Source organism: Lithobates pipiens, unplaced genomic scaffold, assembly GCF_037356315.1.
Source record: "Lithobates pipiens isolate NorthernLeopardFrog02 unplaced genomic scaffold, aLitPip1_a1.2 Scaffold_13, whole genome shotgun sequence".
Lineage (NCBI taxonomy): Eukaryota > Metazoa > Chordata > Amphibia > Anura > Ranidae > Lithobates > Lithobates pipiens.
The window spans coordinates 419,478,764-419,502,671 of NW_027507718.1; the positions used below are offsets into that span (position 1 = coordinate 419,478,764).

Consider the following 23,908-nt stretch of genomic DNA (forward strand, 5'->3'; position numbering starts at 1 on the left):
CATGCAGTGGAGCTGTTCCTTGCTCGTTTTTGTCTAGGGCAGGGATCACCAAAGTATGGCCCTCCAGCTGTTGCAGATATGACTACCAGAGGCATGATAGGAATTGTAGTTCCTGAACAACTGGAAGGCCACAGTTTGGTGACCCCTGGTCTAGGGGATTGAAGAGCCAAGATATACTCACCTAATCCTTTGATCCTACCAGACAGACAGCATCACTTTTGTTATGACACCAGCACCGCTTTCTGCAATATTGTACTGTGAAACATTGAATACATGAAGACTTTTGCTCACAGTGAGTTGCTTTAATAAGCTTGTCAAAAATGTTACCTCCTGCACTTAGGTGGGATGCTTCTAGATGGGGAAGGCTAATCTTGTAGGTATAACGCACAAACATCTTGCTTCCCTCTCAGAACAGTGTTAGGCAAGCTAAAAAACAAAACAGGGTGCAGCTACCAATGCATTACCAGAACACAATTTTATTAGAAATATAGGAAGAGGTTCTGACAATTGAAACGTGTTAGCCATTCCTGGACACTATGAGGTCTTCACACGCCATCAGCGGAGTATGGTGAACTTGGAGGCAGTCTCATCAGCTTTTCTAGATATGCTTGTGCATGACGTGTTTGTAAGTATTCACTTATTATTTATATGTCTATAAATATTGTGTTATGGTAATGCATTAGGTCAGTGCGCCCTCTCTCTTGTTGTTTTTTTAAATTTCAATATGTTTATTGAGTTTATGCAACGATAAAAATAAGAAAAAATCAAAAGAAAGCAGCGCTTTGCGGTGGGTTTAACCCTTTCACTGCCGCTAGCAGGGGGGTAAATATGCCCCACTAGCGGCCCAATACCGCCGCTAAAACGACAGTAAAATAAAAAATAGGGCAGTTTTACTGCCGACGCCGCTCCTGCCCCAGTGTGAAAGGGGTCTAATTGTTCAGCAAGTAATTCTTAACATTTATCATATATAATGGGCTAGTGATGTGCTGAGGGCTTTTCATCTATTCTCTCTAGAGAAAAGCCCTTATTAATAGGGGGTCAACCTATAGTTTCCTTTTGTTAGAATTCAGAATCCCAGGCTAAAATATTGCCTTGGGGATGCAAGAGGGAACCAGCCACCCCACCTGGGGGCATCCCGACACTCAACCCATTTGGGAACTCTTTGTGGGGATGCCAGGACCCTCTTCTCTTGTTGTTTTTTTAAGTCATTTGAATAACAGTGGCTGTCATTCATCCTGTAAGAAATTCTTCCATAAGCTCATCCCTCACAGTTATTAACTATTGTACCAGCCTAATAAAGCGTAAGCTCTTATAAGCAGGGCCTTCCTAAACCTCTTTTATTTTATTATAAATATACTGTCACTATACTCCTTAGATGGAAATCTACCCAGCCCCCTACCTTAGATTATTGGAAGAATATTGTCAACAAAAAGTTTCCATTGTATAAATTTACATATGAATCTTTGGACAGAGTCCAGGCAAACTGTCAGATCCTCGTAACCCTTCCATAGGATGCTCTGTTTTGCTTCTGTTTACGTTTTAGATGTGGCTCTGTATACTGGGAGAGTACCACCTGATTTTTTACGTTGCACACTCCAGATAACTTGATTCCAGTCTCCTTAGGGCCCTTTCACACGTGCAGATCATTCAGATCCGCCTGTCAGTTTTTTCAGTGGATCTGAACGGTCGCTCCATTCATCTCTATGGAGCGACGGGTGTCAGCGGTGACATGTTCGCTGACATCCAATCTGCTCCGCAAAATCCAGACGGATTATGTGGAGGGCATTTGGCTTTGGCATAGGGTACATTTCCTCTCATGTCCTGCTCTCCTGACTGGGACAGGAAACAAGGGGAAATGTCTCCAACAAGAGACAGCAATAAAGCTGGTAGAGTATCTGTTTGGTTCTTACTGGTGCATCCCAGCTGGGAGTTTTATTTTCACTCCCTATCCCAGGTACCATCTACAACAATTGTACTCAATGGAGACACAGACAGAAATAAAAAGAAAGTTTCAATTAATAACATTTTAATAATCACTTGGAATAGCGTTATTTTTTAAACTCTCTTTCTGTAAAAGAAGCCAGTAGTTTTGGCATCCTCACGGCCCCCCCAAACTGCCAGTGTCCATGTAAAGATGGTTGATTATTACTGTGTGTGCACATGTCCTCTTCAACCCTGGCGTGCCAGAGCCACAAAATAAAACCAAGCTCTTGTGATGCTTTGCAAGCTTTAATTTACAGTGTGCCCATTGGCATGATGTGGAGGAGAGAGTGAGCACAATCACATTTATGAAAGCACTATGCTTCATACAAGTTACTTTAACAGCAGAGAACGTAGACAGGTTTCCTAATGGGTTACATTTACAAAATAAAGAAATGCATATTTAAAGGGAATAGCCTATAGTTCATCTTCTCTCATGACACCTTTGTATATAACATTTTTCAAAAATAGGAAATATATTGTAAGTGTATGAATAAAGTTATAAAAACAAGATACACACACCATGCCCTAAGCTTCTTTACCCAATTATACTCAATGTCCAATGCCTAATGCATGTTCTACCTCCCCCTTCCTAGTCACAGCATCCACAATGGCATATTTGTCCAATTCCTGTGCCCATGTTCAGCAGACCACCTAGAGAGGAAGCTTACCAATTTTCATTATCCTTGACTGATCAGCCCAACACACTAACCATGCATAATCCTCTCCATAATCAGGCAGAAAAGCCAGTAAAGAATAACAGTTTGCATATGCCATATATCCAATACACAGCTGAGTGCGGCAACATAAATCGAACCATAACCACATCAACTATCTCATATATGCTTTGCTTACATTTCTATTCATTCTTAAAATGCTCCATTTTTTCAAGTCAAGCTTCTGCTTGAACACAATTTTTATGTAAAACATGTGGACATGGTTTATGTTAAACTGTCTGCATGCCAGAGAGGTCTGCTTTTGTTAGAAAAAAAAAGGCTGGAAGTTATAGAATTCTGCTTCTTTCCAGCAACAGCTTCTGGAACTGGACCAAAGCAGCTACTTCCAAGATACTTTAGTAGTGAGCTAAAAATCCACATGCATTTTTCCACAGCAGTAACATCATTCCTGTTTGCAACTACAACATTCAAAGCAGCAAGTGCACATTTTTAAAAAAAGGGTTCAACTTTCAGTGCCATTAGAGCAACTCTGCTGCTGTGCACCCCCTAACAACGGAGGTTCAGCAATATTTTGGTAAAAACAGGAGTTGAACTCCAGCAATTCTAGTGCTTAAAAGTGACTTCAAAGGCTTTTTTTTTTTTAAATACAACATGTTCTACTTCCCTTCTCTGTGCAAAGGTTTTGCACAGAGCAGCTCTGATTCTCCTCTTTTCGAATCCCTCGCTGGTGTTCCTGACTCCCCCAAGCCCCCACTTAGCGTCCACTCAGCAAGCCGTTTGCTATGGGGACACTCGCATGTGCTCACTCCCAAGCCCTGCTCTGAGTGTCCAATGACACACAGAGCGGGACATATCCCCAACTCCTACTCCCTTTTTGTGTGCTGTGATTTGCCTGAGCCAATAAAGTGGGAGAGAGCCGGGAAAACCTCTGCTCTCCTCTACATTGCAGGCTCAGGTGACTATAAGGAAAGGGGGTTGCATGTAGAAAGTTTTTTGCATTAAATGCATTAAGGTAAAAAAATTGTTTCTGTCTTTAGAACCACCTTAAGAAGTGCTTCAGATGACAGTATTGCCCATCTGACATTATTAAAGTAGCTGGAACCAGTTACAGTTATGTCCCTACTGTTGAACTTTTTACCAATAAAGGCTATATTCCGGAGTGCAGCCGTCCAGAACTTACTTTTCGCCTCATGTTGCTATATGCTTAGCCGGCATTTGGTGTTCCAGTTCCGAGGAGAGTTCTATATCCATATTTCCACCTGGACCGGCGATCCCTTTCCCTTCCCACATTTTTAAAGTAGCTGGAACCAGTTACAGTTGGGTCCCTACTTGGCTTGCCTAAGGATGACATCTGAGGTCTGACAGTTTCTATTATGACAAAAGTTTAACATCATGTTGATAGCAAACTCTTCCAACAGCCCCTGTATGTGCAGAACAGCATTGGATATCAAAGCCTTGTATCCTCTGCATTAGGGTAAAAACCTTTTAAGAAAGGCTCTCCCCAGTTCCACTCCTTAAACACTTACCTGAGCCCTATCTCCATCCAGTGCTGTGCCTGTCTGCAACAGCTCTTCTCACAGGAGACTCAGCAGCAATGGGAGCCATTGTTGCCTGCTCTTGTCACTCAAATCCTATGGGGAGGCAGGGCCATTTGGAGCTGTGTGTGTCTATGGACATGCACACCCTGGCTTCGAAGCGTGACCACATGAGAACAGAGAAGAGGAGAAGCGGAGAGCATTGGCAGTGGACTCCAGAAGGAGAGGTTCAGGGCTGCTCTGTGCAAAACCATTGCACAGGGCAGGTAAGTATAACATGTTTATTTATAAATTGAAGCTTTACAACCACTTAAACTAAGGTCCGTTATTCAATGTCTTTCTACACACTCATGACGGGACATCTATAGCACAAACTCAGGCAAGGCAAAGCAGCAATTTCCAGGCCTCAAGGGAACAATCAACATCCTTAAAGTAACTAGTTAAAGAACCATCATAATTGGTCAGATACAAAGCTTCCATACAGGCAAAAAGCAACACGTTCTCTTCAATGACCCATTCCCAGCAGCATATACTTACCTTTCTTCACCTTTCCTATGTGCATTCAATTTGAGCAATGAGGGGGACATTCAACCAACTAGTTCTCTTCAAAGTCAGGAGAGCAAACACATACAATTTCTAAAACATATATGTCTATGTAAATCCTGTGAACTTTCTATATACATATATTTTACTTTGCCAATAAAGGACATGTGCAAACTAGAATACTCTTTTTTCATCTTCCCATCTTAGCTCAGTGGACAAAAGTGTGTTTTAGAAGCATCCTGGTCATGACCTCTTAAGCTTGTGTCCATGCTATGGCTTTTTTTTAGATTTACAAGATGTCGGTGATCCACATATACACATTCAACGTTAAATGCCAACCTTTTCTGAACTCTCAAACTTTGGGCAATTGATTTCTCATTTAGCTTTAGGGGATCCTAACCTGATCTCTCTGCTGCTAGTCCAGTTCCTGCAGCGCCTGCACCCCCATGCTCCTCCGGTCTAGGGTCCTGATTAGGGCTGAAACAACTAATTGATTAATCGACAACTAATCGATTATGAGATTAATCGATTACTATTTTCATAATCGAATAATCGGCCACTAACATAATAGGGTTAACAAAAAACTAAAATTAGCCCTTTATAGTACAAAAAGAGCAAATCGCTACTGTAAATATTACTTTCACTGTCCCATAGTAAAAAATTAACCCCTTACAGTAGCGATTATTTGCACTAATTTTAGTTTTTTAACCCCATTATGTTACTAAACATATCGGTCCTGGGTCACACCTCTGTTTTTGGTGCTTTTTTGCAGAAACACTACAGTTCATTTACATGGTTTCCTATGGACACGTTCACATTCATGATTTTTTTCAGCTGCTGCATATTTGGAAAAGAAGAGGACTTTTTTTTTTTTAAACGCAAAACGGTGCTATTTTGTTTTTTTGGTTCAATATACTTCAATGGAGAAGCTGCAGAAAAGCATGTAATAATGCGTTTTTGAAGCAATTTGTTTTTTTAATCTACCCAACAACAAATTGGCCAAAAAAATATGTAAAAATGCAAATTGCAGCAAAATTACTTTTTTTAGGTCATTAACCGATTATTCGATTAATCGAAACAATAATCGGCCAACTAATCGATTATGAAAATAATCGTTAGTTGCAGCCCTAGTCCTGATGTCATCAAGACCAGTGCAGGATATAGAGACGTGAGACCACTAAGGGACAATTGACCGTCAGATTGTGGGGGTGCAGTGCCTGCCAAGGGAGCCGAAGATCAGGTAAGCTTCCACCTCTTCCTTAGACAAAATGAGCAATTAACCCTTGCAGTGTGAGCGCAGCCCCACTGCAATGGATAATTTATAATTTTCCTGGAGTTGGGTTGGAGTTGGGTTTGAAATGTATGTTTTTGGGCCTAATGGCATATCTAGCCAAACATTTCTGTGTAATTTTAGATAGAGCTGGAAGGGATATTAATCCTCATCATGTTTTCACTACTATCTGGGGCTACGCAAGAGAGATTTCTCCTCACTTAGGCTAGGTTCACACCGGAGCGATGCGGGAACGCCGCAAATCCGCGGCGTTTTCCCGCATCGCATACCTCCCGCCGGCAGTTCACACTGCCCTATGCGGACTGCTGGGAGTGTCAATGAAATCTTAATGACACCCCCAGATCAGTCCGCATATCGCAGTGCGATCTGCAAACTCGGACAGGAATCAGATCGCATGGTGTGAATACCCATGCGATCCAATTCTACTGCGGACCAAAAAAAGGGTCCTGTGCGAGTTTGCGGCGGGTGCGATGCAAATTCAGCCATACTATCTGTATGGCTGAACTCGCATCGCACAGAGATCGGATGTGATTTGCACTGCAGTGCGGTGCGAATCACATCCGGGTCTCCCACCCGCAGCGGTGTGAACCCAGCCTTACTGTCACAAAGACAACCGTTTCAACAGAAATGAAGTAAGAGAACATGTGCAACAGAGGCACAGACAAATCTCCCTCACTTCCTGCCTAGTGAAACTGTTACTGTCACAGTACAAATATATCTAGAACGATGCTCCAAATAGCATTAAAGACCAGGGTTTTAATTCATACCCCATTTAAAACTTTAATAAAAAATCACAACGACAAAGGCTCAGGCAAACGCATGTTGACCAGAAAAGGAAGAGATTATTTCCAAGTTTAAGAGCTTAAAAACATTACAATTAGGGCACCTTCACACTTAGGGGTCAGCGGTAAAGCGTCGCTATTTTTAGCGGTGCTTTACCATCATTTTAGCGGCACTTTTTGGGCATTGGAGGCGTGCTCTTAACCCCCGCTAGCAGCCGAAAAAGGGTTAAAGGCACCCGCAAAGCACCACTGCAGCGACACTTTGCCAGCATTGCCCATTTCATGGGCATGCTGCTTGCAGGACTTATTTTAGAGTCCTGCCAGTGCACCGCTCCAGTGTGAAAGCACTCAGCCTCAGTGACAGGAGAGGTGCTTTACAGGCGCATTTTTTTGTGCTGTAGTGCCTGTAAAGTGCCTCAGTGTAAAAGTAGCCTAAGTAGTAAACTTCACCACTGATTTGAGTCTCCGGTAAACATGAGCTTGCATGAGCCACCTACTAAATTTTGCTGTTGGTTTTTTAATGTTAAAGTAATTTTAAAGTCTTGTTTTCTTTCAATAAAAATAACAAACATGTTATACATACTTTTTCTGTTGCAGTGGTTTTGCACAGAGCAGCCCGGATGCTCCTCTTCTCAGGTCCCTTTTCTATGCTCCTGGCCCCTCCCTCCTGTTCAGTGCCCCCACAGCAAGCAGCTTGCTATGGGGGCACCCAAGCCGAGTCACAGCTCTGTGTGTCCATTCAGACATGGAGCTACAGCCCGTCCCACCCCTGATTGGGTAACTGACTGACAGCAGCGGGAGCCAATGGTGCCGCTGTTGTGTCTCAGCCAGTCAGGAGGGAGAGTCTTGAATGGCAGAGACACTCATGGACATCGCTGGATAGAGATGGGGCACAAGTAAGTATTATGGGGGGCTGATGCACAAAGAAGGCTTTATCCTAATGCAAAGAATGCATTAAGATAGAAAAAAACCTAATGCCTTTCCAACTCCTTTAAGTACATTGTCACCAAAAAAGTTCATGAAGTTGGAATGGGTAAAGAGCTCAGCTTTTAGGGTTCTTGCACACTGGACATTTTTACAGCTTGCGTTTTTGGCTTCAGGCATTTTTTCTGCAGCCAGTAAATTCCCCAGCATGTTATCCTATGTGTCCATGCACACATAGCTGTTATCAGCATTTTTAAGCAGGGACGTTTTCTGGCTGGAAAGAAAAATAGAAATTTGTTTTTCAGCTGTAAAAAACAAAAGCTTATAAACACTGAAAAACATGGCTAATCTGCATCTGTTATAAGTTATAAGCTCCTCTGAGAGTATAGTTTTGCTATTAAAAAAAAAATAAAAAATATTCGCTAAAAAATTACTGCAAAACTCATTTTAAAGCTACAGCTTTCTACATCTAACGCTACTGGCTTTTTTTATAATGTCCAGTGTGCATGAGACTTTACAGCTAAAGTTGAAATTTGTATAGAATTTCAACTACCAATATCCCTTGGATGTACCGATTTTTTATGGGGAATTTACTAAAACTGGAGTAGACAGACAGAATCTGGTGCAACTGTGTATAGCATCCAATCAGCTTATGTACAGTTAAACTTTAAAAAATGAAAAATGATAGATAGAAGCCGATTGGTTACCATGCTCAACTGCTCTAGATTCTGTCTGTTCACGTTTTAGTTAATTTCCCCACTGTATATTGTAGAAATATATATATATATATATATATATATATATATATATATATATATACACACACACACATACATACATACATACATACATATATACATACATACATATATATATATATATATATATATATATATATATATACATATACACACATATACACACACACACACACACAAAGCATACGAGGCATATAATGAAAACTACTTGGTTAAGTTTAGTGAAAACGGTATGCAAAAAAAAATAAAAAATCTGTATATCCAGGGATTAATAGTGTCAGCCATCCATGAATCGAAATTTGGCCAGTTCAGCAGGGACTGGCCAGATTTCGATCCATGTATAAGCCGGCAGGTTGTACACAGGTCGATCGATTGACTTGTGTACAACCAACCTATTTGGGTTTTTCTCGATCAATACCGCCAACTGTATCCAGTAATACTAGTCATTGTATTCTGACAGCGGCAAAGTCTCCCTGCTATCACAATACATTAGCACAGCGGCAAGGATTCCCCCATCCACCTTGAATGTGTTGATGGGGGAATGAGCTCTTTTTTTTGTTCAACCTGCTGCTTGAACAAACAAAAATGAATCATGTATGACCAGCTTAAATGAGTGTGTGTTTGTGTATAAACACATATACATCCACATAAATATCTTACAAATAAACGTTAAGTTTAATATTACTACAAAGGATGGGTTAGTTACAGGACAGCACAGAAGTCACTACCTACCTACTTTAAGGCAAAACCGATCTGACTAAAACTTCAGACTGAGCCATCAGATAAGGAATAAGTCACTGCAATTCCGGTAGCTGCAGCTATCGAGCACCATAAACAGCCCTTTTCAACAGGCAAATGCATCAGAGAAAAAAAATATGAAAAGGAACCTAATGTTCCTCCTGCTGACCCAACTGGAGCATACATAATATTAATATGCAATATTTTGTATTTACAGGCTACAAAAATTTTAAACCTGACCCTGATGGGTATGCTCAAGGTTTAGTATGCTGTGAACTTATTACCTGAATGGCCTTTCTCCCCCTAGTGGTGAAGTTGCGGTACTCCAACTTTTCCGGTAATCATGTTCAACTCTCTTTTTCCTCAGAGGAGCGGGGAGGTATGAAGTCTGGTTGCCCTTGTTGGGAAGGTATTGGTTAAAAGGCACTATTATTTTGTTCTCGCCAAAAGATACTCGTCGAGCAGACATATCATCTTTCCTGACATCGGGTAATCTTTTGTGGGGTTGGTCTGATTCGGAGTCGCTTCCCCTTCCTAAAAAATGAATAAAATAAAAAATATATATAACTCAGCATACAAATCAATGTTTAAAATTAAAATCCAGACAGATTTCCTTCACTTCTTGGGTTGTCACCAGGATGGCGAAAACCTTTTTCTTCTGAGGTCAGCAGAATTAGAACCCTGCACTTAATTAGAAAGTAGAACATCAGATTTTTATTATCTATTTGCACTCCTTTTTTGAGTGGGCGTAGAAGTGAAAATGCCCCCACTCCACTTTGAAGTTAAAGTTAACTCCATTTTCAGCTTTTAAAAATAAAAACCCTACTGGTCACTAAAGCGTTCTCATTGGTCACTTAAACGGCAGCTGACAGGGCTTAGCTGCATCAGGCTGCTTTAGCACCAGAGTCCTAAATCTGAGTTAAAGGTAAGAATGGACATCTTGTGATTTGGGCTCTTCGGCAAGACTTCTATTTTTCGAATATTAAGAGTGTACATATTTTAAATTACTACAAAGGCTCCTAAAAATAAGAGTACAGGAACATTACAGAAGTGTGCTTAAGATCTACTTTAAGTGGTAAAGCTTTAGAACCTCTTCTTTCCGCATCCTCTTGGGGAGATTTTCTATATGGTGACCAGGAAATCTCCCACATATGAACCCAAACAGTAAAAACCTGACATAAGTTCTAATCCTGTCCAGTTCAATAAAAAATAGCACTCATATTGCTTTCCTAGTGTCTGTTGGAGAGATTCTGTTGTCTCTCCCAGAGACCAGACCAGAGTGAGGGGAAATTAACCCCAGGACAAATACAATATTATACCCAATTTTTAGCGATTCCTGTAAAAAGATTAACTTGTTAATTCATTGACATACAGAAGTCCGTTAAAATAAAAAATGCACCATTTGCCTTTCTAGTGCTTTAAGTGGTTGTAGGTTTTCAAAGCACCACCCACACTTTTGACACTCATCTGCGGTTTAGAACAATGCACTTAAAGTGGATGTAAACCCACTCTCATCCTTTCTAAACTACTGCCATAGTGGTTATCTATGGGATATACATGCCTCCTGAATGTTATCCTTACCTGTCAAATGTCTCCCCTGAGACCCTGTTGTCCAGAGTTTGGTGGGTGGAGTTTGGTGGGTGGAGCCATGATGTCGGGGAGACTCCCCGCCCACCTCTACACTCCCCTACACTCCCCTTGTCAACATGCATTTTCTCCTGTGTATTTCTTACACTGAACTTCTGCTATAATCACCAACATACAGTCAGAACCCAGAAAAGTCACCACATGACTTCAGCATGCCAAATTATGCTGACATGTGGATCAGCCAACCCTGGGAGAGCCAGAGAAGAAAGGGATCTGAAGAACACAGAATGCCTCTCTCACACTCGTGTATAAGATATGTAAATCACCTGTCACTCACAGCAAGGGGGAGAAACGAACTCCTATTTCTCTGTCAGTTTTTATCTTACTGAAAAAAGAGAAGAGGATAGCTCAGAGCTGGATTCACTTAGTGGCAAGACTGGGCACAGATGACATGAAACCCTAGACTGTACAAGTTGCAAGTCTTAATTAAAAATATTTTTTTCGGGTTTACATCTAATTTAATGATACTCAATTCTAATGCAAATAAAATACAGATTATTACACAAAAGATACAAACATTGATGAAGCATGCCAGTGGAATCTTCTCACAAAGTCAAATTTATAACAGGCTTCAAGTTATATGCCAAAGCTTAAAACTGTACTTGCTAAAGCTGTCAGCCCTTCCAGTTCCTGCTGTGCGAATTTGGAGCTCATTACAGGCGTAAAAGCTTTCTAAATATTTCATTATGTTTTGAGAAAATGTCAACATTGAAACTCAACTCTTGTGTGGGCAGGTTTATAGTAAAACCACTTAACCCCGCTTTGTTTCTATGCTGGGTATCCTAGCAAGCCTTCCTGCCAAGCCCCAGTACTACAGATATATATACACACTGGGTTTATTTCCTCCACTTGTTTGTTTTCTGAACAGGCGGGACTTTGCTTCTTTATTGCATTCCTTGATATTTGACTGCTACAGTTTTAATAATGATAATACAACATTCTATAAACATTCAGAAAGATTTGGCAAAGGTTAACATAGTTCAGAGTAATTATTTGATTTTGGAGATAGCAGCTGCATAAAATAATATGGATATAAAATATAAAATTATAACTTCATTCTGACAAAAATGTAAATGCTCAGATAACACTGATGGGAATAATAGATATAGAAAACAAACAGACTACTACATTGTTAATGAAAGATGAGCATTATGTTCCAGGGCATAACTACAAGTGGGTGTAGCGGTTACAACTGACTAGAAGACTTTGAGATGCCGGGACCCAAACACAACAGCTACTCCCACTTTATCACTTGTGTACATCATATATTTTGTAAAGAAAAGGGTGGGCCTTTTCACACCTGCATTAAGCTTGCCAAAAATTAAAACTGGGCTATCAAGAATGTTTTTTATGAGGGTCCATGTTGAGATTTCCCTCTAGGACCCGACATCTTCATCTGACTTGGTTATGCCATGCATGACTGTTGTATGAATGCAGCATGACTGGTGCTAAATCCTGGGATTAATACTTAAAGGTTATATATAAAATTAAAAAAATAAAAAGCTGGAGGTTGTTTCGTTCACTGACACGCAAGGTCAGGGCCAATCTCAGGTTCTCATTTTTGATTTCCCAATTACAGCGAAGACTCTAAAGACTACTGCATCCCACTGGAGTGGAGGAGGTGATCTCCATTGTTAATTTTGACGTCATATTTCAATCTAGTTTTAGCCAAACTTTTAAATAAAATGCCACTTTAGTTTTAGTCCTATTTTGATCATCTGAATTGTTTTAGTCATATTTTAGTCAAGTAAAATCTCCAGTACATTTTAGTCGACTAAAATCTCCAGTACCCACCTGTGCTTCCATTTTCCTCAGAGCTCAGCCTGTGAAAGCCCCAGCCCCCTGAATCTATCGGCAAGTTGTCTTGGCTGAAAGACGCAGGCTCCCTCTGTCTTTCTGCTGCCTGGGAGTTCTGGAACAATGCCCTGTAAACTACAGAAGAGGAACCAATTTCAGGTCACCTCCCCATTCCCAAAGTATAATGCACCCTGTCTGTCCTGTACACTCCCTCACTCCCATTTACTTCCCAATCCCCACTTGCAGCCTGGCATTACACCCAATAGAGTTTACAGTTTTTTTTTTTTAGATTTTAAAGTTGTACTTCTGTTTGTAAAAAAAAAAAAAAAAAAGCTATATTTTTGTTGGTTTATGATTTTTTATTTTATTTATGAAGACGTTACAATGGGTATAGAAAGGATCACCCCCTTTTAAAATAATCAGTGTTGTTGCTTTCAAGTCTGAAATGCAGACACATTTTTTGTTTTATCTAGCTGTAAATTATAACATCTAAGTGAAAGATATAAAGCCAACGTGTCAGAAAAAAAAAAAAAGGAGAAGAAAGAAAACTGAGGGGGTATACATCCCTACTGAGGGGTTTACCAAGTACCTGGCACATACTGCAAATGTTACCATAGGATGGAAAAATCAGCCTTTGGGTGCCCATCCCACTGCCCTTCAGGATGCTTTGTGTATATACATATGTCATACATACCAGCAACTGCTAATGCTTTGCACTGATGGTTTTCTCATTGACTTTAACGGGGGAACACAGCACATCTCATTTTATTCAGCTTGGTGGCACAAGTGAATTCCAAAAGGACCTTTGTATTGCATTAGCTTTACAAGGACATACTGACATGTTTACCAAATCTGTCCTTCCCTCAAATGTCACTGCACCAAAAAAACGAATTCGTAAATACCAGCTGGACTGTGTTTGGAAATAGTGATTGTGAAACTGCACAATTTTTATCCTGTTGAATATATACAGAAAGATTTTTCCACCTGCAGAAAGTCATCTGTTTCATGAATCATAATTTCCTGGATTTTTAAATGTTGTGACTCCACAGATCAGAGATGGAAAAATTCAGATGAATCAAAAATGTATGATAACTCCTGCATCTGATAAATGGATCATTTAGGGGATGAAAAAGAGGCCTCTTTTTCTCTGCTGCTCTCTACAGCTTTCGTTTTTACCATCAATCAACATACCCTGCTACAATTAACGGAATTTAGGTGTAATATATATTCTGGAAATAAAAGACTGACAAATAGGTTAACTAAACTGAACCCTGGGGAAGAAAAACTAACATTTACAACAGAAAAGCAATGAGCAGTTCCCTTTGTTGAGAAATCTCCACTACTTTGATAAGAGGCATGGAGGAACTCAGCTATGAGGAGAGATTAGAGGAACTAAATTTATTCACTCTTGAGAAGAGGAGATTAAGGGGGGATATGATCAACATGTTCAAATATATTAGGGGTCCATATAGTGAACTTGGTGTTGAGTTGTTCTCTGTACGGTCAACCCAGAGGACACGGGGGCACTCTTTACGTCTAGAGGAAAAGAGATTTCAGCTTCAAGTACGGAAAGGTTTCTTCACAGTTAGAGCAGTGAAAATGTGGAATAGACTCCCGCCAGAGGTGGTTCTGGCCAGTTCAGTAGATTGCTTTAAGAAAGGCTTGGATACTTTCCTGATGGTACATAATATAACTAGGTACTAACATAGGTAAAGTTGATCCAGGGAAAATCCGATCGCCTATTGGGGGATCAGGAAGGAATTTTTTTCCCCTGCTGTAGTAAATTGGAGCATGCGCTGCTGTTTTTTTTTTCCGCCTTCCTCTGGATCAATTGTGGGCATAAAATTGGGTATCTGGATTGTACGATTATTTTTTATTTTATTTATTTGTTTTTAAGGTTGAACTGGATGGACTTGTGTCTTTTTTCAACCTGACTAACTATGTAACTATGTAACTATGTAACTTTCAGTAGTCATATGCAAAATGGATATTGCTTAACGGTAAGGAGATAGGACTTCATTTACATAGGTAGGCAAGGTTTATTCAGAACCTTTTTCTTTCCAATCTACTGTAAAATATATGAAAACATTCAGGCCCAATCTTTCCAACCTGCCTCATCCAAGAATATTGTTGTATGCAATGCCACATCGTAGATGCTTGTATTTTGGAGCCACAAGATTTAGGATATTTGCTGCATTTTTTTAAATGCGGGAAGTTTTGTTAATGCAGTAGCGTTAAATGCCGCAAATGTGAAGGCAAAGCCTAGCACTTAATGTACAACATTGGGTTTCAGCAACATGACTCATCCACCTTACTATACGCTCAGTGTCTCTCCACAGGCGCTTCCAATCACCCAACAGATACTATTCAAAATATTAACAACTTACAAAACCATTCCCAACCATTAACCAGGTTCATCTTAAAATATCAAACTGTCCACTTGGTTTTTCCCAAGACTTTAGGAGATCCATGACAACTCCTCTCTTCAGGAAAGTCTATCTCATCTCTGTTTAGCAACTGAATATTACTTTCTTTAACTATTCATCCCCACAGAGTTACTACCTTTTGTATCACTCCCCCTTCCCTTTAGATCAAGGGTCGCCAAACTTTCTAAACAAAGGACCAGATTACGGTCTTGAGAGGGGCCAGACTGTGGCCAGTGAAAGTAGAAAATGCCTTGGTGTAAGTAATGTACAGGCTTGGTTGTCAATGGGAGTAAAAAATGTGCATAGTACCTGCAATCAGTGGAAGGAACAATAGGGCCCCATCGCTGGTATTGGTGGGAAGAATATTGCAAAGTGTTGGCATTGGTGGAAGAAATAGTGCCTCATCATTGGTGTCAATGAGAGAAAAAGTGTCCCATTGTTGGTGTCAATTGGAAGTAAATGCCTTGTATCGGTGGGAGGAATAGTGCCCCAAGGGCTGGAAAAGGGCAAGCAAAGAGCTGCAGCTGGCCCACCGGTTGCAGTTTGGAGACCCCTGCTTTAGATCATAAGCTCTCACATCAGCCCCTCCAACTCTGAATTGTAACTGTAAATCTAAAAAAGAAAACAAAAAATGCAGACTTTATAAGGTACCATACAAGACAAGAAAATCTTAACTTAAAATAAAATAATTACATAATATTAGTAACAAGGTTAAAAGTAGATGGATCCTTGGGGTCATTTTAGGATCCATGTACTTTTAATCATGTAATTCATATGTAATGATTTTAAGTTAAGATTTTCTTGTCTTGTATGGTAGCCTTATTTATATACATCTGCATTTATTTCCCTTTTGAATTTCCATTGGATGATGTGCTTGGCGTGTCCCCTTTTTGTATGTATTGTAAGTGTATTGTCTCCTTTTTTTTGTAAAGTGCTGCACAAACTGTTGGTGCTATACAAATCCTGCATAATAACAATGGCTGAACACAGACAGGCGTTCCTCTTCAAATTTTGCCAAAGTAAGCTTAGACAGCAGCGTCAGTCTGCAGATGTTGAAGTCCTAATTCTTGTCATGAGTTCCCCAGCAGAGCAATCCAACATGATTTAAACATCTGCATTTTATTTTACTAATGCACAGACGGTGCTCATGTGTACAACACACACATTTTTTAAATACATCTTTATGGTGTTTATTGAAATCCCTAAATTAAGTCACATTGCAAATATACCGCCAGCACATCAATTTTTTTTCTACAGCAGACTGCAGATAGAAAATGTGCTATGTTGCAGAAAGTGCCTACATGGAGTAAGCAAGTCGAAGGTGCATTTCTTGAGGTGCAAAATTGACACGTTTGTATAAAACAACTGTACCAATTGTTCAGCTAATGTCAGAAGTAGCAGGTTGGAGTTACAAAATGGCTTTTACAGGTAGGCGTGTTGCCAATCATTTCTATGACGCCTATTAGATGCTGAAGAGTTTACAAAAAGAGGATGGATTACATTACGGATACTCTATCAGGACCTACATAAACCACTCTGTAGCTTTGTCTGTAATACGTACAGTTGCAGGACTGGCATGGAATACTTGGTAGCAGACAGAGGTGACCAAGATATATTTATTCAGTCTCAAGTACCTTAGTCATAAACTGAATAGTTCCTAGAAGTAAACTTCAAACACACTGGATCAATGGAAACCTTGTTAGCCGTGTTACCAACCTCAAATCCTACACCAAAAGAGGAACTTTATTTTCAATTAATTTAATAACTAAACTACACAGATTTTTTTTTTTTTTTTATGAAAATAGGGTAGTTTTCCCCTTGAGCTTGCTTAAAGTGGCTGTAAACCCTCACATATACCCAGTAAAGTGGCCGGCCTTGGGCAACATAGAGGTTAAACAAATCATCCTACATACCTTGCATCCATTTATCTGTAATCCTCTTGTCTACAGCTGTTAAAAGTCCAGAATTTAAACAGCCTAAAGCCACAGGCCAAATGACGGACAACATCGGCCGGTTCAATAAAAACCAGCGGCCCGTGTGTATAGCAACTGGTCCAACAGAAGCTGGCTTCTGTCGGGCGAGCATGCTGGAAAACCAGCAGCCGACCAGCTCCTGATTGAGGATGAGCTCAGGCGTGTTCCCAACTCGCATGAGCAGAGCCCGCCAGGAAGTTGGCACTGCACATCGCTAATCACAGGCAGCGAGACATTTACCCGATCCGCGGCTGCAGAGATTGAGAAACGTCTCACCGACTGTAATTAGCTCTGTGCAGTGCTGACTCCTCAGCGGGCTCTACACAAGCGGGTTACGGACACGCCTGAGCTCATCCTTACTCCTGATCAACACTCTCAGCCAATGGTGGAGAGTGCTGATTGGAATGTTCTGGTGGGGGAGGCCTCGCCTTGTCAGAACAACAGCTCAGCAGGGGGAGATGGCTGTACTAACGTCAGATCGTTAGTACAGCGGCTCCGAACGGAGCTGACAGCTGGGTTGAAAAAAAAAAACTCATTGTGTGTACCAGGCTTAAGGCTGGCCATAGACGGTGCAAATTTATTTTCTGCAACCACGGGGTGGAGGAAAGAAATTCGCACAATTCCCCTATCAACACATGCAGTGGTGACAGGGGAATCCCTTTTGCCAAGGGATTGTCTGCTCCTGGGGAATCAGTCTCTGTCAAGAGAAGACAGTGATTATTGCTAGCTGCTACAGCAGCCACTAACAGTAATCACAAGGGAATCCAGCAAACTAGTTGTGCCCAAGTTGATCGATCAACTTGGTACATTCAGCCTGCCCAGACATGGTTTGAAATGTCTATGGCCAGCCTTAGTTTTCAGAAAGCACAGAGTGGGGAACTGAAGTTACACTCACTGAGGGCTGACTGGAGGAAAGGGACACACCCCCATTAACACAGCACAGGGGAACAGAGCTGAGGCTCTCAATCACAGGCTGTGTGCTGGAGCTCCCTCCTGTCATTTTTTTTTCTCTCGGTGTCTGAAGAAACCTGTCAGAAGTAATTCATGCTGATAGCTGAGGAACAAAGCAGCAGACAGAAATTACACTTAGTTCTCTAGATTGAATTACATACTCTAGAGCAGGGATCTCAAATTGGCGGCCCTCCAGCTGTTGCAGAACTACAAGTCCCATCATGTCTCTGTCTATGGGAGTCATACTTGTAACCCTCAGCCTTGCAATGCCTCATGGGAATTGTAGTTCTGCAACAGCTGAAGAGCCACCAGTTTGAGACTCCTGCTCTAGAGAGATATGCTTTGTTCGAATTTCATGTCAGAAGTTTACAACAACTTTAACAAATCAATCTGTAGAAAAGCCCCATACTTCTGATGCTTAATCCCTAAAAGGTCTCTTCTCAGGAACATGGGTGTTACTTCACTGAAATTACATCAGGTTATAAGACACTATGGGGGTAATTTACAAAAGGCAAATCCACTTTGCACTACAAGTGCAAACTACAACTGCAAAGTGCCCTTGAAATTGCACTGAAAGTCACTGTAAATCTGAGGGGTAGATCTGAAATGAGGGGAAGCTCTGCCGATTTCATCATCCAATCATGTGCAAGCTAAAATGCAGTTTTTTATTTTCCTTGCATGCCCCCTTCAGATCTACAGCGACTTTACTTCTAAGTGCACTAGTAGTGCAAAGTGGATTTGCGTTAGTAAATATCCCCTATATCATCTTGTGGTGTCTGCTATAACACTACTGCTTAGGTACACCGGGTGCCTCTATGTAATATTCATGATCAGAGGAGACAATTGAGGACCTCCGACTATATTCAAGAATTTTTAGAACTTCCTGAAAGCTTGGAATAACAGAGTTATGTAGCTATGTGCAATGGGAACCACTGAGTGCAACTGAACTCCCTGTTGTAGTTTACCCACTGTATATAGGAAGATTGCCATCCTACTAAGTCACAGATGCTGATTTACTAAAGGCAAATAGACAGCACTTTACAACTGCAGTTGAACTCATTTTCCACAGAGCTTAGTGAATGTGGCACAGCTTCACTTTGTAAAGAATACCCAATCTGGTGCAATAAAAAAACAAACAAAAACAAAACAAAAAAAACAGCATTTTTGCTTGCATATGATTGGATGATGCAAATCTGCAAAGCTTCACCACATTCACCAATCTCTGGGGAAAACTAGTGCAACTGTGTTTGCAAAATACGCAGTCTATTTGCCTTTAGAAAATCAACTCCATAGAGTACAGTACAGAGTTAATACATGTGGCAAATTCTCACATAACTCATACAAGGCAACACCTGCTTTTAAAGCGGAGGTCCACCCTAAAGTGGACCTTCGGCTCATTGGAATCCTCCCCCCCTCCGGCGCCACAATTGGCACCTTTCAGGGGGGAGGGGGGTGCAGGTACCTGTACAGTACAGGTATCTGCACCCACTTCCGGGATGGCTCTCTGCGGAAAGGGGCGTAGAGTACGCCCCTTTCCGAAAGTCCCCCGCTGCCTGCTGGGAAACACAAAGATCCCAGAGGCAGCGGGTCCATCCTTATTGCGCAGCGCGACTCATGCATGCGCAGTAGGGAACCTCCTGATTCCCATACTCAAGATGGCGGCGGCAGCACCCGAGAGACGATCGAGAGATCGGCTTTGGGTGCCGACATCGCGGGCGCGCTGGACAGGTAAGTGTCACTATTTTAAAAGTCAGCAGCTGCAGTATTTGTAGCTGCTGGCTTTTTAAAAAAAAAAAAAAAAAAACGCGGACTCCCGGCGGACTCCCGCTTTAAGTCCAGCTGGGGCACAGACATAAAATCACCAAACTTTATTCTATAAAGTACAATTATTGCATTTGTATTTCTTACTGAAAATATGTTTTTGATAATCTGTTGTGCCAATTACGTGTGACATAAAAAAAAAAAATTGTGAAAACTATCACCAGCTAATCTTCAAGCCTAATACAAGCATACAAAAAAAATGCAAAAACCGACGCGAAAAGATTTAAAGCTTAAATCTGGGCAAACTTCTAAATATACAAGGTTAATATGTATATGACAGATGGTTCACCTGTCAAAAGGATTTGAATTTCGGGCCATCCAGTTCTTAGACCTACAAGCTGTGTTGCCAACCACCAGTATTTTTACTGGCAGCCAGTAAAAAACAGGCAATTTTCTCCCGATCGTATATTCCAATGACATGAAAAGGTTGCCAGTAAAAAATATGGCTGTTACAGTCGAGGTCCAGACTCAATGGTCCGGAGTCTGCAGAAACCATTTGAGTGCCTGCTACAGTGTGTACAGTGTGTTCGGGTGGTGGGTCTGGCAAAAGCGGTGCCTAAAGCGTGTCGTGTGATGTCATGGTGTAAAGAGAGCCGAGCGAAGTGGCCAGAGCCTTGTCTGTGGATCTGCGGGATGGAAGAAAGGCCAGCAGGGAGTGGGACTGTCAGTGCTGTTTGTACTGGAATGGACTGAAGAGACCACCTGGCATGGAGAGAGACTCATACTGTGACTCAGGAGGGGAAGTGTCATGTCAGTGAGGTGTCCTCATCATGTGAACTGCTACCCATTGCTGTCAGTGTCACTGTGAGAGTCATTTTCATGCATCTGTGCCTGCCAATTCTAATTTCTTGTCCTCCTGAGTCCTATCCCTGAGCTACTTACCTAAAATATAATTTTGCAACTTTTGGAAATGGCAGAAAATTTTGGGTGTCGTGCCAGTGAATTTCAATCTGGTAGGTTGGCAACACTGCCTACAAGGCTTTGCCACACAGCAGAACATTTTCTAGCTGATCTTTTTCTGCTGCAGTTTCACTCTCACTTAGACCTTACTTATTCCTACCCTGTGACTGTACAGTGAAAGTAGAAGCAGCAGACTTATTACCTCACCTTTGTTATTCTTCTCTCTCTCCTGCTATCAGCATAACTCTTTTGCATTACAACACACCTAAATGGCTTCCCAGTGCTGCTTCTGACTCCCCCTTTCTGAGCTCTGCGTTACAGAACATATAGTGGATCACAAGAGACTGATACCAAATAAAATTCAGGTAATTACATGGTTTTGTGACCTACATCATGTAAGGTAGATGAAAAAACTGCATGCAATGTTACAGACTAGCAAACTACGCACTTTGAAATACATGTGTTACCTAGAACAGATCACAGCAGGACATCATTACGTCAACCACCCTTGACAGCAAAAAACTGATTGTGTTCAGAATCCTGCCATACAAAGCTGCACAGCATGAAAAATCGCTCAGAAAGACTTGTTAAATAGATCAACCAAAGAAAGGAAAGGCTTAGTCCTTTATATTGCATCAAATGATTATGATCACATTTCAATTCTTGCGTGTGCCCACCACCGGGATGAAGGTCAGATACATTGTGCAGATACTATGGAAGAGATGTAGTTCTTACCATCGCTGCTCCCTCTCAGCACCACATCTGGAGATGGAGTCTGTTGTGAGCGAGAACCAAATGAATCCAGGCTGTCAAAGGAATCATCTCTGCCATGTCTTGGCGGGGACAGAGAATCGCTTCTCTCAGAGTCCCAGCAGTCAATGTATCCGCTGTCACGGATGCTTCTTTTAGGACTCTCCACCTCTTCGTTTTCCTAAAATCAAAACGTCATAAACATAAAAATCTTCATTCAAGGTCCCAAGACAATTGACAATTCATATCTTCATTTTTATTAATTTTCTTGGATGTTTTATCGGGGTTCCATTTAATTAGGTATGGTAGGCATGTGCCTATAGATAACACAAGTAGCTTTTGCCTGTATATTTATTAGAAACACATTTTAACATCATCAGGAAAAATCACTCCATATGAAGTTATTTAGTCATTATCACAGTATTCTAAACCAGATTGGAACCCGACAGCAGGGATGTTACTCGGGGAGCCAAAATGTGTATGCCTACAGGCCTTAGTGAAGTACAGCCCTGTATCTTTTATAAACAAAATGCACAGATGACAAAATGTGTAAAAAAAAACAAAAACACAAAAAAGGTAAAAAGGAATAGGCGAGGGCTGAAGTGCAGATTCCTCACAATACAACCATGTTAATAGCTGCAAACAAAACACTGACTGGTTGACTGTAAAATGGCCCGAAAAGAGCAGGAGGGAGGCCCCTGTAGGTACTGGGAAATTGTTTATCAAAAAGCAACTAAGCCCACCCTTTCACTGCTGGTCACCTGGACCTCGGCAGAAATGACAGATACCAATATGGACACTTGAATTTTAAAGAGCTGTGACTTGGAATTAAGTTCACTGACACCAAATAGTCTGGTAGAGCGAATAGAATATTAAAGAGAAGGAAATGGCAAACAACAAAATAAAAAAGGTGTGCTTGCAGGCCCGCTCTTGAGCAAGTACCCCGGGATTTTGTAACCGAGACAGGCCCTAGTTAGGGAGCACCATGGTGAAAAAGCATGCCCATCCATTCAGCCATCATTATACCCACCCATCTAGCAGCCTATATTTAGGTTTAAAGCAGTGGTTCTCAACTCCTGTCCTCAGGACCCACTAACAGGCCAGAATTTAAGTATTACATTGGGGAGATGCAGACTAGAATACTGCAATCACTGAGCATCAAATGATATCACCATAATTCTCTTTGAAAGCTTTTACAGCTGCACTCTGGAACATTGTTCAAACTAATTCTAGTGAGCTTTATGGAAAGATTCTCTTTGAGAAATGATATTCTCCAGGGCTCCCACCTAGATCCTAAGATCCTTTTCACACTGAGGCAGTTTTCAGGTATTTTAGCACCTGTAAAGCGCCTGAAAACTGCCTCTCATGCCGCCCGAGTGTGAAAGCCTGAGTGCTTGCACACTGGGGCAGTGCGCTTGCGGGACGTTAAAAAAAGTCCTGCAAGCAGCATCTATGGGGCGGTTTGGGGGTGCTATATACAGCGCTGCAAAAATGGCGATGCCCCTTGCAATGAATGGCCATTGCTTCGGAAGCGTCGCAAAACACGGCCCTTCTTTGTGGTTAAAAGTGCCCCGCTAGCGGCTGAAAAGCGCTGCTTAAACAGCGGTAAAGCGCTGCTAAAATGAGCCAACGCAAGGGGGGCCGCAGTTTGAAAGGGGTCTAAACAAGTATCGGTAAATGGTATCTAAATTCTCAGTGGAAATGAATAGTTTTCAATAGAGTGATGAAGGGTTAGAACCCCTTTTTTATTGCTGTCCATGTTCCTGCTTGGTATATTTACTCTCTCCAATTTGTATTGGTGACCTCTGTCACCAGTACTAAAAGTGAAGGAAAATCCAAAAATGGGAGTTGTCCAGATAAAAGAAATAATGGAGAAATGTTTCAATGGTGACATTTGTTTCTGGCAAAAACTGTCCAAGATGAGACTTCCTTTTCTGGAAATTCTTTTCACTACCTGTTGTGGCTACAGAGAGAAAACTGACAAGGCTTTTAACTATTACCTATTTTATCAAAATTGAAAGAAGTTTTTGGCTTTAGATGCACTTTAAAGTGAACTTTGACTTGACCAGCATGCTCAAGCATAAAAATACATTTCAGTATTCACCCCCCCACCTTGGCATTTTTTTGTTTTGTTTTGTTGCCTCACAATCTGGAATTAACATGGATTGTTTGAGGATTTGGATCATTTAATTTACAGAACATGCTCACAACTTTGAAGATTTTTTTTATTTATTGTGAAGCAAACAACAAATAGGACAAAATAACAGAAAAAGTCAATGTGCATAACTATTCACCCCCCTAAAGTCAATACTTTGTAGAGCCACATTTTGGGGCTATCGCAGCTCCAAGTCGCTTTGGATAATTCTCTATGAGCTTGCCACATCTTACCACTGGGATTTTTGCCCATTCCTCCTT

General features: G+C 41.1%; 1 protein-coding gene across 9 annotated transcripts in view; it reads right to left on the reverse strand.

The window, feature by feature from the left end:
- LIMCH1 (LIM and calponin homology domains 1) overlaps positions 1-23,908 on the reverse strand; it is a 375,099-nt gene that overhangs the window by 81,863 nt on the left and 269,328 nt on the right. For all 9 annotated transcript variants that reach the window (XM_077477572.1, XM_077477576.1, XM_077477575.1 and 6 more), the window contains 2 exons: positions 21,479-21,674; positions 9,513-9,762 (listed from right to left, as the gene is read on the reverse strand). In XM_077477572.1, coding sequence (XP_077333698.1) covers positions 9,513-9,762; positions 21,479-21,674 — 446 coding nt within the window. The remainder of the gene's footprint in view (positions 1-9,512; positions 9,763-21,478; positions 21,675-23,908) is intronic.